This window comes from Aquila chrysaetos, chromosome 14, assembly GCF_900496995.4.
Source record: "Aquila chrysaetos chrysaetos chromosome 14, bAquChr1.4, whole genome shotgun sequence".
Lineage (NCBI taxonomy): Eukaryota > Metazoa > Chordata > Aves > Accipitriformes > Accipitridae > Aquila > Aquila chrysaetos.
This window is the reverse complement of record NC_044017.1, coordinates 6,273,503-6,289,741: the sequence shown is the minus strand read 5'-3', so window position 1 is coordinate 6,289,741 and position 16,239 is coordinate 6,273,503. Positions and strand designations below refer to the sequence as shown.

General features: G+C 36.2%; 1 protein-coding gene across 2 annotated transcripts in view; it reads right to left on the bottom strand.

Moving 5' to 3' along the window:
• Positions 1 to 4,056: 4,056 nt before the first annotated feature.
• The window catches only part of UGGT2 (UDP-glucose glycoprotein glucosyltransferase 2), a 91,222-nt gene continuing 79,039 nt past the window's right edge, over positions 4,057 to 16,239 (bottom strand). The window contains exons 33-39 of one of the 2 annotated variants that reach the window (XM_030036294.2): positions 15,017 to 15,101; positions 14,411 to 14,593; positions 12,976 to 13,136; positions 12,551 to 12,665; positions 8,793 to 8,909; positions 7,383 to 7,527; positions 4,057 to 6,500 (exon numbers count right to left, since the gene is read on the bottom strand). In XM_030036294.2, the coding sequence (XP_029892154.1) occupies positions 6,478 to 6,500; positions 7,383 to 7,527; positions 8,793 to 8,909; positions 12,551 to 12,665; positions 12,976 to 13,136; positions 14,411 to 14,593; positions 15,017 to 15,101 (829 nt within the window). In that variant the 3' untranslated portion in view covers positions 4,057 to 6,477. Of the gene's footprint in view, positions 6,501 to 7,382; positions 7,528 to 8,792; positions 8,910 to 12,550; positions 12,666 to 12,975; positions 13,137 to 14,408; positions 14,594 to 15,016; positions 15,118 to 16,239 lie in introns of those variants that run through there. The other variant, XM_030036295.2, reaches the window with a different exon arrangement.

Genomic DNA, 16,239 nt, shown 5'->3' with positions numbered 1-16,239 from the left:
GAGGCCAGGTTTTATGTGAGATTCCCTAGCGTGGTTTCCCAGTGTCTGTCTTTGGAAACCTGTGGCCTACCTGGCAGATCCGAGCACTTCAGACTTTCTTGACCTCAAAAAAGCACAACAGTAAGAGGTGCAGTTACGGTCTAGGAGAGATTCTTGAAATCTGAATTCTGTGAGGATTTGGGAAGGAGTTGCAGCAGAGGTACAGGGCTGGTTTTTGGGCAGTTGTGTGGCTGGTGGTGTTTTTTTCTTCAGGCTCATTGCTGTTAAGCAGAGTGTCCACCTAACTGAGGAGAGAAGGGACACACAATGTCCAGAGACAGGAGAAGCTACCGGTAGAGTCACAGCTGAGCAGCTGTCTGTCAGGGCTTACAATGTTGCCAAGTTCTGTCAGTTCTCAGAACACTAGAGTGGTGTATCTCTTGCATCATCTTCCTAAACGTGAAGAATTTTTCTACAGGCAAAATGTGTTTCCCTATTGTTGTAACTGCCAGAGAATGCCAGATGCTTGCTCTAGGATGGCTCATGTTAAGGGCGGTAAAGAATTAAAAATGTGGTGTTACTACACAGCATGTCCACGTGAGAGGTAAATCATAGTGGAATGGCAGCGTGCCTCATGCATGTGAATGAGTAGCTAAAACTACAGCCCCTGACAACCACCGCTGCTGACAGGTGTTACAAGCATGCACATGGCCAAAGAGAACATTTACATCGCAGAGGAGATGATACATTACACTGAAGGAGGAGTGAGTCAGCTTGACCATGTGTCATCAGTCTGTTAAATACCTGGAAGTTAAAAACAGTCAATATGACAAGTCAGCTGAAAGGAACTGTGTTTGAAAGCTGGCTTCTCAGAACTAAACCTGTGGGAGAAAAAAATGACCCTGCTGAAAGTGCCTTTGCTCCTTAGGTCCGTAAGAGAGATGTTTTGGTTGCTTCTCTTTGACCTCCACCATTCTGTGCTGAAAGGAAAGGATCTGCAAGCAAAGACGGTCTCTTTTCAAGAAGTCCAGCATCAGCTCAGGATGCAGTTTGTACTGTCGGAGCGTCTACCACAACCCTTTCACAAGGTGCAAATCTGGCTACTTGCTGGGCTAGGCAACGTCTACACACTGCTAAATCGTATTGTGCTATGCTGGGAAACTCTGACCTTACGGTACCGTATCCTTGGAGATAAAACACCTCAAAGGTGTAGAGAGACCAAGCACTTTCTGGCCTGCAATTTTATATATATTCATCGGTGCAGAACCATTATCTCTTGCAAAGGAAGAAAATAATTATCTGATAATAAAAGGTCAGCAACCATGTAACTAATTACACAATTTTATTAATGTGTTTTTCAAGCATGTCTTCAGGTTAAAAAAAAAAAGTGAGCGCAGCATTGAATGATTCTGTTTTTAAGCCATGAATATAAATAATTTCTGTGTTGAGCAAAAGACACTTTAAAAACCATCTGCACCTCTGTATTTTACAGTTACCAGAGCCCAAAATCTGGTCCGGAGTGGCACACTGATGACTGGGGAAAGCTAGTTCTGTGACATCCTTTTCAATATTTCTGGCAATGTGTGATGAAAAGCTGCCAGAATGTTTCATTCAAAAGAGTGAGAATTCAAAGGCAAAAGAACCAAGACCTCCATCAGCAGAGAGAGATTTAGGTTCAGCAATACTGACTGTGGCTCTAACTGTGCAACTCCTGCCTCTGGGAGAGGAATTCACAACCCAAATGGAGACTTTCAACATGCAGATGGCTGAAAAGTGTCAGAAGGAGCTGCTGGGACATGTGTCTGACATCCAGAATGAAATCACAGCAAACACGAGTGATGTCTTGCACCCTGTCAGGCAGTGGGAGATCTGAGGGCCTTAACCCCTCTGCTTCATGGGGATTTGAATCCATGCGGCTCAAGAGTGCAGCTGAACAAGGCTCAGCAGAAGTTGTGCGCAAAAAAGTGATATTCACCCAATCAGTGCAAAAGTGTAAGCGAAGGGTGCAGCTGAGTCTCCTGCCCCCTGAAGAAGCCCTTCCTTGAGAGGAGCTGGGCACAGACTCCCACTGCTGAGGACCCTTTTCATCAGTCTGCATTATATTGTCACCAGAGCTAAACCTTGAAGTGTGTCAGGAACCAAAACCAGACTTCAGTGCGGTGTACAAGGAGTATTCCCCTTATGGTAACAGAAGAGTCAGTATGTCACTCTAAAAGTAGCTGCTAAAAACCAGACGCTAGAGAAGAGCACGCATGCTGGATGGCAGCCTGCTGTCACGCTGGGAAGCACGTTATCCCATCCATGGCACTACGTGATGTAGTAGAGACATGATGCTGGATTAAACCCGTTGAGGATTTGATCTAATATAATACACTCAAATTTTCTTGTGTATGCTTAAGTCTAGACTTTGAACAGAGGAATAAATCATAATGACAAAGCACAAGCAGGAAAGAAGAAACTATCTATCTAGCTTGGAAAGGTAAAGCAGCATTATACTTGATATGAAGATACAAAGCTTTAACAGCTGTAGACGCCCATGAGCAAGGTCTGCAAGGAGAGCTGTCCCAGCAGCACACAGTGGATACCACAGAACGAAACAAGTGCTTGTAGTGGGTGACTTTCCATTAAGGGGTTCCGAGGCGCTGGCCTGCCAGGGAGTCACGAGAGGTGTGCTGCCTTCTGGGAGCTAAGGGCCGGGATGTTGCTGAGAGGGTGCTCCAACTCATCAAGGGCATGGAGCCACCCTGCAGGAAGGCCTGGATGGTCTGGAAGAGTGGGCTAACGAGAACCTCATGAAGCTCAACAGGGACAAGTGTAAGGTCTTGCACCTGGGAAAACATAATCCAGGAGTGGGATCTGGGATCTACCTGGCTGGGCAGCAGCTCTGTGGAAAGGGACCTGGGGGTCCTGGTGGACAACCAGCTCGGTGCGGGTGAACAGTGTGCTGCTGTGGCAAAGCAAGGCAACGGGACGCTGGGTTGCATCAACAAGGGCATCACCAGCAGAGATAAAGAAGTCATTATCCCACTGTACTCGGCGCTTGTCAGGCCACACCTGGAATACTGTGTTCAGATTTGGTCCCTGCTATACAAAAAAGATGTGGACACAAAGGACTGGGAAACCTGCCATATGAGGAAGGGCTGAGAGAACTGGTTTGTTCAGCCTTGAGAAAAGAAGGCTTAGGGAAGAGGAAGACCTTATCACCATGTTCCTGTATTTAAAGGGTGGCTACAAAGAAGATGGAGACTCCCTTTTTACAAGCAGTCACATGGAAAAGACAGAGGTAATGGGTACAAGTTACTCCCGGGGAGATTCTGACTGGACACAACAGGAAAATTTTTCACAATGAGAACAATCAGCCATTGGAATAATCTCCCCAGGAAGTGGTGGATTCCCCAACATTGGACAACTTTAAGATTCGGCTGGACAGGGTGCTGAGCCTTCTTGTGTAGACTGTGCATTTGCCAAGAAAGGTTGGACCAGATGATCCCTGAGGTCCCTTCTAACTTGTATTCTATGATTCTATGAAGTCTTGGTGTGAAGGCAAGCGCTTGGTTTAGAAAAAAGGTTAAAAAGAAGTTTACTGAGAGATATTTTCAATACTAAAGCTCTGTCTTGTCAACAATACTGCACTAGTGTCAGGTTTGTTCATTTTCTGTTAACTTACAAGTTGATATTAAGAAGAGTAAGACCTAGAAAAGACACTGTAATAGTAATATGAATATAAATTGTATAAACTCTTCATTTTAACAGCTCAAATGTTACTTTGCTTATTTACTGATTTGAACCAGGTTTCATTAACACTCCTATAACCCAGGATGTGTTTTCTTCCCTTTCACAGGGCAGAGCACAGAGATTAGAAACTAGAAATAAGCTCCCTCTGCATCTCTAAGTTCTCACCCTCCACCAGATTCCTAGTTTTAAACATTGCTGTTGCTTCCCAGCACAAACACCTTCTTCAGATTAAAGAGGTTTGAGGACTTGCTGCAGTTTTTTTGCCTTGGTTCTATTAACCAAGTATGTAATGGTTATTGCATTATACAAAATAGGAGAACAGAAAATAATGATTTTTTTTCTCCAGTGGCACCTTTTAATATCTTGTACAACATATACAATCCATTGGTTTGGTATTAAAAATATAATGATATGCTAATGATTCAAAGTGCTGCTTTAAAAAAGGGATCTTTGAAAAGTAGTGAATATATTTGCTGGACTCTCTTTGTTTTATAAACCAATATATATCTCAAAAAAGAGCTTTCCTTGAATGTAGTATTATGCAGGGAAAAAAATGCTATAAAACGTTTTTTACAAATGCATACAACACTGTAGAAAATGGCATGAAACCTTTTAAGACTTCAGTATATCTCCAGCAAATTACATTTCTAAAAATTACATTCTAATCATTTAAGTAATCTCAAGGAAATAGTATTTAAAGAGCTATTTCTTTTTTAAAGCCTGTAGAAGTAATCCAATTTTAAAAAGAACAGGATGCTACAGATAAAACGAACAAGAAATCAGTGCATGTATTACCCACTTTTTATACTGCATAACAGAAATTTCCCACACAGATAATCATAATTAAAGAGAACTAAGGTTTCTTAAAGATAAAGAACCTTTAACTTCTGGCTTAAAAAGAAGTTTTCCAATTTACACCTCAAGCATGAAATCCAAGGCAGATTGATATGAAACAGTGCTGCAGAGTAAAGCATCAGGATGGAAGTATAAGCTTAAAAAAAAAAAAAAAAAAAAAGGCAGCAAGCAGTAGAATAATGGGGTTTTTTCTCTGATACATAGTATCAGTTGTTCCCTTGTTACGCATTGAGTTTATAGTAATGGTGCATATACATCTGCTGAATCAATTATAAGTCCATCTATAAGGTATAAAAATACCAACTTAAAGAAGTTCTGTGTTCAAATATGTTCAACTTGCTGCCTGGTATCATTAAGTAATATGTTAGAGAACAAGCATAACAGATACTGCAGTGAAATGGGATAGCTAAAGAGAACTGACAGTAGGATTTACTGGTTATTGCTGATGGGTTACACAGGAAATACTTCGTTGGGTACTTCATACAAAGAAAATGCCCAAAACATACCTTTTAAAATCCATATGTGATGGATGTTAAAACTGTTCAAAATGCATAAAGGTAATACAATGAAAAATATAAAAAGCTGTAAAAAAATTTGCATGTCTTGTATTACTAAGACTTGTAAAATATCAGCAAAGCATGATTTTAAATACTTGCTCTTACAGTAAGAAATTTTAAGTAACCCACACCTGAGGACAATGACAGTACATGCAAAATATGCTTAATTTTTTTTATTATTTATTCAATTATTTGCTGGTATGGAAATAGTATGTAAATCATTGTGATTTCACCCACTTTGTGCAAATTACCTTATCTTTTGTAATTTCAAGCACCAAGACTGAAAGACTACATTAAGCTGTTCTTATAAGAATTTATGGTCATATCCAATCTATTTTGAAACAAGCACAGCCTAAACAACAGAGCATGTATTTAAGGCACTAGATTTCAGTTTAAGAAATAAATTCCCTATTTTAAAATATGTGTACTGCAAGAACTTTTCACTGCCATTTTTGTGGGATCAAAATGTCAGTAGCCCATTAAAGCAACAGTTTTGTGAGTGCATATTTAGAAAATTACAGGAGACACCACTGACAGTCAAAATTACTCACGTATTTTATTTTCAATTCTAAACAGGATGATGATTATCAAAAATGAGTGGAAACAGCTTTCAGGTACTGACCTTCTGATGCTATGTATGCTGGTTGGAAAACCATCGTAACCAAAAAACATAATGGAATTTTATGACATACTACTTGAGTGACCAAAAGGCGCCTAAGAATCAAAAAAGATTTTTTTAAATTAGTAAGAGTGCAGCAATCCTGCATAATAAATGAAAAGTGACATTCCTTGCTTTAGTAAGCTCCCACATTGACTTAGATTTTTGTGGTCTAAATTCTACAAGCTGTTTTTTTATGTCTTAGCTTTGCTACACTGAGATTTTTTTCTTGTGACCACAGCATTTCTCCAGGGAGAAAACTATGGGCATATAACCAAAATTCTTTATATTTAAATACATTAGCTTAATGCATGTAATATGCACAAAACAGTTTTCATGTACATATTTAATGTGTGTGTCCTCCCCCAGACTGACACAATATATCTTTGAAGAGTTGGACACCATTCTTTATATTCTAAAATCCTCTGGGCAAACTGTCTTTTAGTGAGAGAAAACAAAACCAAAGAAATTAGGAAAGCCTCTCTACACCGTTTAAAAAAAGATGAAGTACCGGTGGATTTCTCTTCTGGTTTTGCATTTCATTTAAAATGTTTTAAATAACACTATAAGTTATAAAATATTTGACTTCACATTAAAGAATGTTACAAATAGTGCCAGTGTAACATTCGTAACTTCCATTCAGTCTTTCGCAGAAGACTATTGAGCTGTCACCATTGCTGTTTACAGGCTGTGCTAAAGTTCATCATGCTTAAGACCTGTAACCAAAGAAAAAAAAATTATCAAAAACAGTTATATAAAGACTTAATGACTAGTTTTGCAAAACATGGAGAAAGCCCTTTACTTTCTATTTACTGCTAGTCAGTCAGTTCAGCAACATGAACTTCACCTTTAGATCCTTGCTAAAAGTTGACCATAAGCTTTCACAAAGAATAAAAACTACTAAGAATTCTTTATAACGAAAAGTGAAGTTGTTCCCTGATTCAAGACACTTAAATGTTTATCTGCTAAATTGTTTCTTCAACCTTGAGAGCTGAGATCACCTTTTTTTTTTTTGTTTCACATTATTCCAAGAAGTCAAGTCTTACGGGAAGTCCTGTAAGAGTTGGGTTTTTTTCTCGTGCTATTTATCTGACTTGGTTTAAAATAATTTTAGTAAAAAAAACCAAAACAAAACCACAAACAAAACCTATTTGTAAACTAAAACACCATTTAGTCTGGTGCAAAAAGGCCCCATGGAGGTAAGCCAGAGTGAGAGATGCAGAGACAAATTAATAGAGACTCAGTTACCTACTACTTAATAGACATTAATTAGCTTTAGATTCTCTCAGTGAGGTCTAAGCTAATGTGCTTTATTTAATATTTGTGGCTCAAATGATGTGGAACAGTTGGTTGTGTTTGAGGTCCAAGCATAGGACACCACTAAATTTCCTCTTAGATTCTGGCATGAAACAAAAGATTTTATCCTTAGTGTAACTCCTGTGTAAAGAAGCATCACGCAACTCTTAAAACGCACACAATTTCTCTTAAGAGCAGGGAAATACATAAACACAGTATTTGTGCCTGCTGACCTCAATCTTAATTTTCAACTATATTATTTATTTTTTAAAAGCTAACAGATGAATATGCATGTAAATTACCTTTTTGAGAGAATGATGTTAGATTTTTCTTCTCTTTTTCAATTTGCTGTATTAACTTTCTTATCTCAGAGTCATAGTCAATCCACTCAGGAACTATCCGGGCAGCAGCCTTTAATTTTGGTTCTTTGGTTTGGGGATTGTTGCACTGAAAGTTTAAAACATACTAGATGTAAACAAAGAAAATGTGAAAATATCACCTTTCCAAGGAACTTAAATAATTCTGTCAGCATTTACAATTTCATTGAAGGACAGCATGCAAAGTCAGTTACCTTGATGTTAATCAAAAAACGCACACAAGTTGTAAGTAAACACTGTTTAAATAACGCAAAACATTTTATTGTAAATACTTTCATTTTTCCATCTGCTCCTGACTGTATGGGTAACAGAGACATGGCTAGTAGAAGACTACTAAGATTTAGACAAAGTTATACAGGGAGATACAAGATATACAGTAGCATATTGAAATTGAATCTGATATGGTTTTTATTAAGTTTGTGATGCTTGCTCTAGTGTTGTCTAGAAAATGTATTGAATACTTCCATAAAACAACATAAATGGATATCATAATAAAAAGTGATAAATGATAACAGGGATTGAAAGAAGGTCTAGTAACTTAATTTCAATCTTTCTTGAATAGAGAACACCCACCTTTAGTGCACAAAAAAGCTTATTTCAACAACTGTAACAATCCAAAGAAAACAAAACTGTTTACATACTGAATATTTGCACCAGATTCCAGCTGTCTGTTCTTCAGAATTACATCTCTGAAGTTTCACTTACAGTGTGTGGGAGTTGTAAAAAATGAGAATGGGGGAAAGAATGGGATGGGGGTAATGACAGAGACAGAACGTTTTCTCTCTCTGTGTTTCAATTCCCAAAGAAAGACAGACACTTTCTAAATACGGACAGTCTCCTCAGCATTACACTTTTTAAGCTCTGCTTTATCTCCTGTTTATAGTGGTGAAATGGACCGAGAAAATCACGATAACACTAAGTCCTCTACACAGCCGGTTCTGGAGGAACCTTCTTTGTAGGGAGCACCATAGCAGCACACACTACCCAGGCAGTTAACAGTACTTCATCAGAGTTCCACTAACCTGGCTGAACATGGAAAAAAGATAAGGAAAAGACATGTGCCGGTGTGAAAAACCCCAATCCTGTTCAGTTACAGATAGCAACATTTAATTTTGGGGTACCGTTTTCAGCTTTAACATAATTTGGTACAGAGCAAACAGGAGAGGTCTCAGAGGAAGGGAGAAAAGTTGCTGTATTGTAGGGGAAAGAAAGTTGTGTTCCAGTGCTTTCCAGCAAGGCTGCCTCCATGACATCACACATAGGTATCTCAAAAGCCACAGAAATTACAGCAAAGTTTTTAATCTATAAAACTAATTTAACTCAAAATCAACTCACCAAGTCTATTGTTTTAGCCTTTTTCTTGGATTCATCATCACACCAGGTTTCACACCAAAGCCATTCCTGAGGGAGAGACTTAATAGCTACTTGATGAATCATATTATTGGGAAGATCCTGTACAAATGTTGTAAAATTAGCATTGAATTTAATGTAACTGGTTATCAGGCAACTACTTAAAAGTAGAATATCTTAGCCTATTGCCATTTCTGCAAATTGTTCTTACATTTCCTTCTAAGTGCTCGCCTAGTTCTTTTACAAGTAGATTCAAAACTTAGTCATGCTCATTTTGATGGTCAGTTCCACCTCTCATTTCTCAAGTAATTTTTTCTTGTACTTACATCCTTCCTTCCTTACCTTCACATAAGCAATACTATTGTCTGATACTTTGGGTTCAGATACTGCATGTCATACTATAAATACTGCTGAGCAGAATTAGACAGTGTACAATTATTAAAACATAACTTAACCATCCCTCAAATTTGCAAAAAAAAGCTCAAAAGCATATAATCCAGGATTATGCCACTACTCTAAATTTAGCCACCTTCTAGGAAACTGGATTCCAGAAACATGAGTGTGAAAAGGAAAAGCTATTAAGCTGCTACTCTGGCTCTCTTTCCTTACTTCACTTAATTTTATTATTTTTTTTTTAACCTTTATCATATAGTCAAGTACTCTCAACATGAAAACTCTGAACCAATAGCTTGCTGAATGTAGGGAACAGCATTTACAAATGAGAAAAACTTCAGGCAGTCACACACTGCATGTACTCTGGCCATGGTTAAAAATAACAGGTGTAATTTGTAGACGCATTCATAAGCTCCTTCACATGTGCAACCCCTGCGTTATATTTTAAAAATAAATGTCAGTACTCAAATAAGTATTAGTCACATCTTATTTTGCCAATTCACATTGCTAAATGTGACAGAATAAAATAGCACATATAATCATATGCATTTTAAGAGGCATATCATTTAATTCAAATATAGACATTAGTGCAGGAAAATTACATCAAATAAGTATACTGAGAGTCAAGACATGTAAACATTATTTAAATGTTTTAACTTTTTGAAAACCTTCTGATTCCATGAATTTTAGGAAGATAAAATAAATGTTTTATCACCATCTCAATTTCAAGAGAAAAGAGATTGTGTTTCTGTTGTGCCTCTCTGACCTTCTAAATGAAATCACAATTCCAGAGTTACTACAGTAACTCTTGAAGCTGTGAATTTACAAATGTTATATGGGGTAGAAAGTAGAAAGACCGCTGGCTAGTTCCAGGATTTAAAGTAAATAGCAGCAAATTTTAAAAAAAAATTCTGAACAAAAAGTTGCTTATCCTTTCAGAAGAAAGTGATTTATCCTCAAACCCACAAAACACTAAAATGCATCTAGAAGATCAAAGAGGAAATATTCATGAGTCAGAAAAATAAAAGAACAAGGGTAAGACCAGATTGGTTTTACTGCCAGTGCCAAAATTCTTGTTCATCCAAAAAACGTAAACTGCTGAAATGAAAGTCTTCTAGACTTTCACACACAACGTTTAAAATTTGTTCTTCAATTTGATTTACAGTATGAGTGTTTTCATGTTTAGTCAGATAACCTACATAACTTTAAAGGGGTACTCCTCTACAGCAGCATCTTTATTAGAAAATAAAACCTAAATTTAAAAATATAAAAACATTTCTTCTTAATAAAAGATTCTACTCTTACAGTGCTTTCTGCTGATTTTTGTTCTTTAAGTAAAGAACAAGATGGTTAATTGTTTTTTTAATGAAATGCTGTTAGTATAAATACTTGTCAAATATTTGTTTTGTCATCTTTATATAGACATTTCCATAATTCTCCTTAAAAAGGACAATTAAATATGCTGTACTGGAAGTGTAGTTTTTATCATGTATAATTTTTTGCCCTAGGAGTTCTTTACTTACTGTCCTTGGCATTTAAAAGTACCTTTTTTCCCACTCTACCTACTTCTGTTTTCTGGTTTATATTAGCATAACCTTAACTACCACCCATGAAGGCAGCAGTGCTGGCAGATTAGCAAAGAACTGAGATTGTTTCTTCTTTGAGAAGGGCAGTGAGCACTCCAGTCAGGTATTTAAAACAAAAATAAAAAGAAATAATTTTATCATAATTTATCCCTATCAGTAGATAAAAGCTCTCCAGGACTCTTGTGAAATGTATTGCACTGTGGTTCGTATTTCTAAGAACGATGTTGTATTTGGTGTAAGTAGTAGCAACGAAGACAGACAGTGATTCCTATCGATACAGTCAGAAAGCATATTACTACAAAAATATTACTTTGAAATATTTCCCTTTCCAAAGTAATTCCAGTTGCGTTCTGCCAAGAATTAGCTACCTTCATGTCTGCTAATGAGGGAAGGGTAGCTGACACTTAAGTGGCTTTCGATTTGATCCAACAGACTTACAAGAGTTTTATGCTATCATGTATTAATGCTGTAATTGAAAATATAAGAATCTTAAAATGGAAAGATATACATTATTAATATTTTGAGAACATTAGATAAAACTAATTACTATTTCTGAAAAGCAGAATTATGGTGGAAGCCCTGTAACCAGCTTCTGAATCTCAGTGATCTTTCTGAAAGAAAGTCAGGGTAAGACAATGTTTGAAAAGCATACAGCTTATCACATCAGGACTCTCTAAGTGTGCGATACAGGGCCAATAATTCATTCTGTTGTCCAGAAAAAAGAGGTAAAATCTGACTGTTGCTGTTATATCAGTCTTTTGCTCTTAACAGTTACAGCTAAAGGCTGTTCCAACTCCTGTGTCCAGTCTAGTTCAAGTTTGTAGTGTAGCTGTATTTCCACTTTTCTTTGTCCAGTATCATAAGAACTACTATTTTCAATTTTTAATTTTATTTCTGGAAAAAATGCATGTAGCAATAATGTACTTATGTAAGAGAGAGAAACTTGCTTGCAGAGTAAGGGGGTGGAATGCAGGCACTGAGACACGTAGGCTTTGCTACTGTGGGATCCCTTTACTGCTATAGGCAGGTAAAATCTTTTGTGCTTTAGTAATTCCACAAGGAAAATAACAAAAGGAGGGACAATCTCACGAAGCCTTCTGAAGTTCACCCAAGGAGAGACATAAAAAAAAGGAATTATTTACTCAGGCAGAAGTCAGATGAGCTGCATTATCAATCTTCTACTGAGTTAAAGAACCTCTACTACAGGAGAAAATAAATTTAAGTATGTTCTGTACATCTGGGATCTACCTACGTGCTTGTGACCTGCACCCTGACCTACCCCACCTAGCTTTAAAAATTGGTGGAGTTATATACATGGAGACTACAGTCACCCCTGGGTGACCATGTACAGCAACCACAAGAGTGCATTAGCAGTTAGCTTACAAAAATTAAATTTACTTAATGGAAAAAAAGAAGAAAGAGGAAAAAGCACTTGCTAAATAAGAATATAATTACCTTTATCAGAATATAGAATTATCATTAGAAAAACACAAATGCACACAGAACAACTACATTAAGGACAGCAGTCCTCTATGCTGTTTTTTCCTCATTTTTTTCATATGAAACAATTATTTAAAGTAATCATCATTTAGCGTTCAGTTTTCTGAACTGTGCTCATATGCACACTTGAAAATGTTCTAAAACAGCAGTAAAGGGCAAATAGTTTCAGAATTATATAACATATACATTGAAATTCAAAATAATTCCATGCATATTGAGAAAGATAAAGAAAATTAACCCCCAATTGCTTAAAGCCATATATACCTGATCTAGATTTGATAGACTGTTTGGATCTTGACTGAGAGCCTGGTACTGGCCCCGAAGCCTATCTCCAGCTGCAATCTTTCTGAACTTCTTAAGATCCACAACATATAAGGCACTACAAAGATAAAAAAAAAAAAAAAAAAATTAAGATTTGTAGAGTTTCACCTTCTTTTTGATAACATTAATAAAAGTAACAAGAAACCAAAAACTGTTCCTATCCTATAGAATTATTTTGTTTTTAATTAAGTAGCTAAAGGTACAATAAAAAAATGAAATCAGTATGTCATCAGAATTCATGCCTTATTCATCTCTTGCTGAGAATGACTATAGGGCAATTGCTGTCGAATGCCCCAGTGATCAATACCAAGACCCAGATTTTAATCAAATTCACAAACTGCACAAAAGTATGTAAGGAGTTATCCTACCTAATATGGTATTTCCTTTTCCCAAGATGTGATGCCCAGTATCCTGATTTCCAGAAGCGGTACCCATCCATTTCTTTACGGCTGTCACAGAAAGGTGTGTATCCGTAGGGAGCTCCATTTAGATCTAGATCTCTGAGTTCTTTTAGGTCACTTCTCACAATCTAAATATAAATATATTTATTTTTTATAATTTAATACTGTTTTAAAGGTGTGCAAATGAGGGTAGTTATTGCAGCAAGCTTCCCAAAGTTTAATTTTAATTTAAAAAAACCCAGACACCACAGCAGTGGAGTATAAAGTATTCCACTGGAATGACATTTACCAAATTACTGTTCCAAGGAAAATAATATGTGTTTATTCTGTGGCCATCTGTGGAATACATTTAATAAGTAAATTAAATAAAACAAGCAAAGTATTTTTAATTTATGGACCAGTGTTTCTGGTTGCCCAATATTAAATTCCTTCATGCAGGAGTATAACTTTCAAAATCTGAGCATCTTCCTTCTGAAAAAGTCCTTCCTGTTCGTTACATTAACTTGGGCACTCCAAAGTTATTGCATCATTTGAAAAATTTTTATATCTAGCAGTAAAATACTTTTAAAAATAGGTTATAAATTTGTAAAATGTCCTTTATTTACTAATCAATCACTCTTCCATCAAACCCCACTAATCTAATTTATCAGTGGTAAAAAAAAGAGTTTTAGCTCTTCTGGAGTACAGAGAAATCTTTACAGTAGTTAGGACAGACAACCAGTACTACTACTGTATCCAGAGGAAATTGCAGAAGTTGCAGTCTGCATTGCTACATCTAAATTTAATTTATTCTCAAGCTTCAGAAAAGGACTAAAATACATAGTATTTATTCTGAGGTTTTCAATAACCATGTGATAGACTCTTCGATGTCTCGTCTGTTTGAGACAGCATGTTACTTTTCAGTATGTTATAGAATATTAATTTCTGAGTGAAAGACTGCATACAAATTTAAGAACAAAAGAGGCAGGATTCATCTTAAAAAACAATCAGCCATTTAGAATATCTAGAAGTTGTTCAGATAGTCTGAACTAATCACCTTAGACCCCTTTCGCAGTGAGTGAAGAAGTCCTCTCACAATCAGCCCAGAGACTGAATCACTCAAATAAGCCTTAGGTGAAATGCACCTTTAGATGGCACGTATCTCTCCAGGTGCCCTTCTCTCTCCACAGGCATTAGAGGAAATTTAAGGCAACTCAGTGTGATAAGACTCTTAATTTCTACATGACTGAAGACAAGTGAAATTATTGCATTTCACGTTCTGCAACACCACTGGTTCTGCTCGTACAATTGCAATAGTCTTATGGGGCCAACATTTGAATAAAATGGCCACAGGGAATGAAACTGGATTAATTTAAGCCAAAATGAATTCCTCATACATTTATACAGAATTATTTTTTCTTACCTGGTCAGCATCGACAAATATTATTTTATCCACAGCCAAAGGGAAAAGAACATCCAAAAAAAGAATTTTGTAGCCCCAGATAATTCTCTGTTTTTCTATCTGCTGATAAAGCCACCGGGGCCACTTGTATTGTACCAACTCATACTTGAAACCATACTTTTTAGCCATGTGAGGAATAACATCCTAGAAGAACAACCAAAAAAACAATTAATTGCACATGTATGCGACACACAAGGACTCAGAAGAAAAAAGAGGGAATGTTGCAACACAGTTGCAGCTGTGTTGGTCTTACTGACTACATAAATTATTATTTTAAAATGTTTCTTTAGTTCTAGCAGTATCCTCAGCTACATAAATACAAAGAGCATTTCTTTCAAGCTCTTGGAGACCATCAGAAAAGAATAAATTATTATATCACAGGGCTTTGTGTTCCGGAAAAGAAGAACCTTAGACATGAGACACAAAACTATCAGTATTTAATGCATTCAGAGATAATTTCTAACTGTGAAAATTTAATTTTAATTATATAATTAAGCAGTTGTAATATTTTTTAAAACCACTTAAAACTTCTGAGACAAATTAATAAAAGGAAGATGTTTCTCCTACCTTAAATGTTGGGGAGAGATAGTTTTTCAGAAACCAAAACTTAACTGGTGTTTTTGTATGACGCAGGACAGAAAGCATCATAATTCTGTGGAAATATAAGTCTATAATAAACAAACGAATACACACAGGTCATTACATTTCAGCTGCATCTAAAAGATGCTACAACTTTTTAAGCGTAATTTTCTTTTACCCTGTTTCAGCAGAAATTTCTGTCTATTTCTAATAAAAAGCTTTAAAGAACATCTGTTCAAGACAGCTTTGAGATGGATTTATTTGATCCAGATTGGCTAAGCAATATTAGAAGGAACAATTTCAAAAGCAGATCTGTTAACAAGTTTTATTCTAAGAGATGTGCCTGACAAAATCAGCATAATGATTAATACCTCATATTAACTTGGCAACTGAGATAATTTATTTTAGAAATTTATTTGGTTGAGTTTAGTAAGTTTCTGAACCCACACACACACCCAGAACAGTGGGAAAGAGAAAGCATCATTCAAGTTAAGATCCTCCTCAGAGAACCCTTGATAACTGTAAAAAAGTTGAGGTATGTGGAAAAAGTTAAATCACTATTTTGAGTTCAATTTTTTTTCATTATTGTGTCATTTGTTTGGTGTAACCAGACAGATAAGCAATGCCTTATGACCTTACAAGAGGTCAAATCTGCCTTAAAAATCAAGGAATAATAAACCTTAAAATAAGGTAAAGAAGCATATAGAAAGTTTTAAAATTAATTTTTTCTCCTTTAATATACAAGTCTTTCACTTTATGAAGGTTGTAGTAGGTTGAAGGAAAGAAACGCGGATGTTCAAATTCCATCAGACTACTAAGAAATAAAAATCAATACATACAAAATACTACTTTCCAAAGAATATGCATGAAAGATTTGTGAAATTCCATTTTAGGATAGGAAAAATCACTAAATCTGACACCTGTAGACAAGTACTCATAGAAATCAGAAAAGTAACAGAGTTGGTTGTGAACAGATTAGGCAATACTGTAAGAATTCCTTCAAAGCAATCATTGCTTATTGAATGAACACCGAGATAGTAAGGCCATATGTGCATATAGTAGTACCCATAGTTTGGAGTGAACATAAATAAATACAATTCTAATGAAGTCACTGCTGTTATGTCTTTATAAGAGGCGGCTAAGGTTCATCCTTTATGTTCACACTTTGCACATTCACTCATGAAAGACATGCAGAACATTTTTCTTTCTTC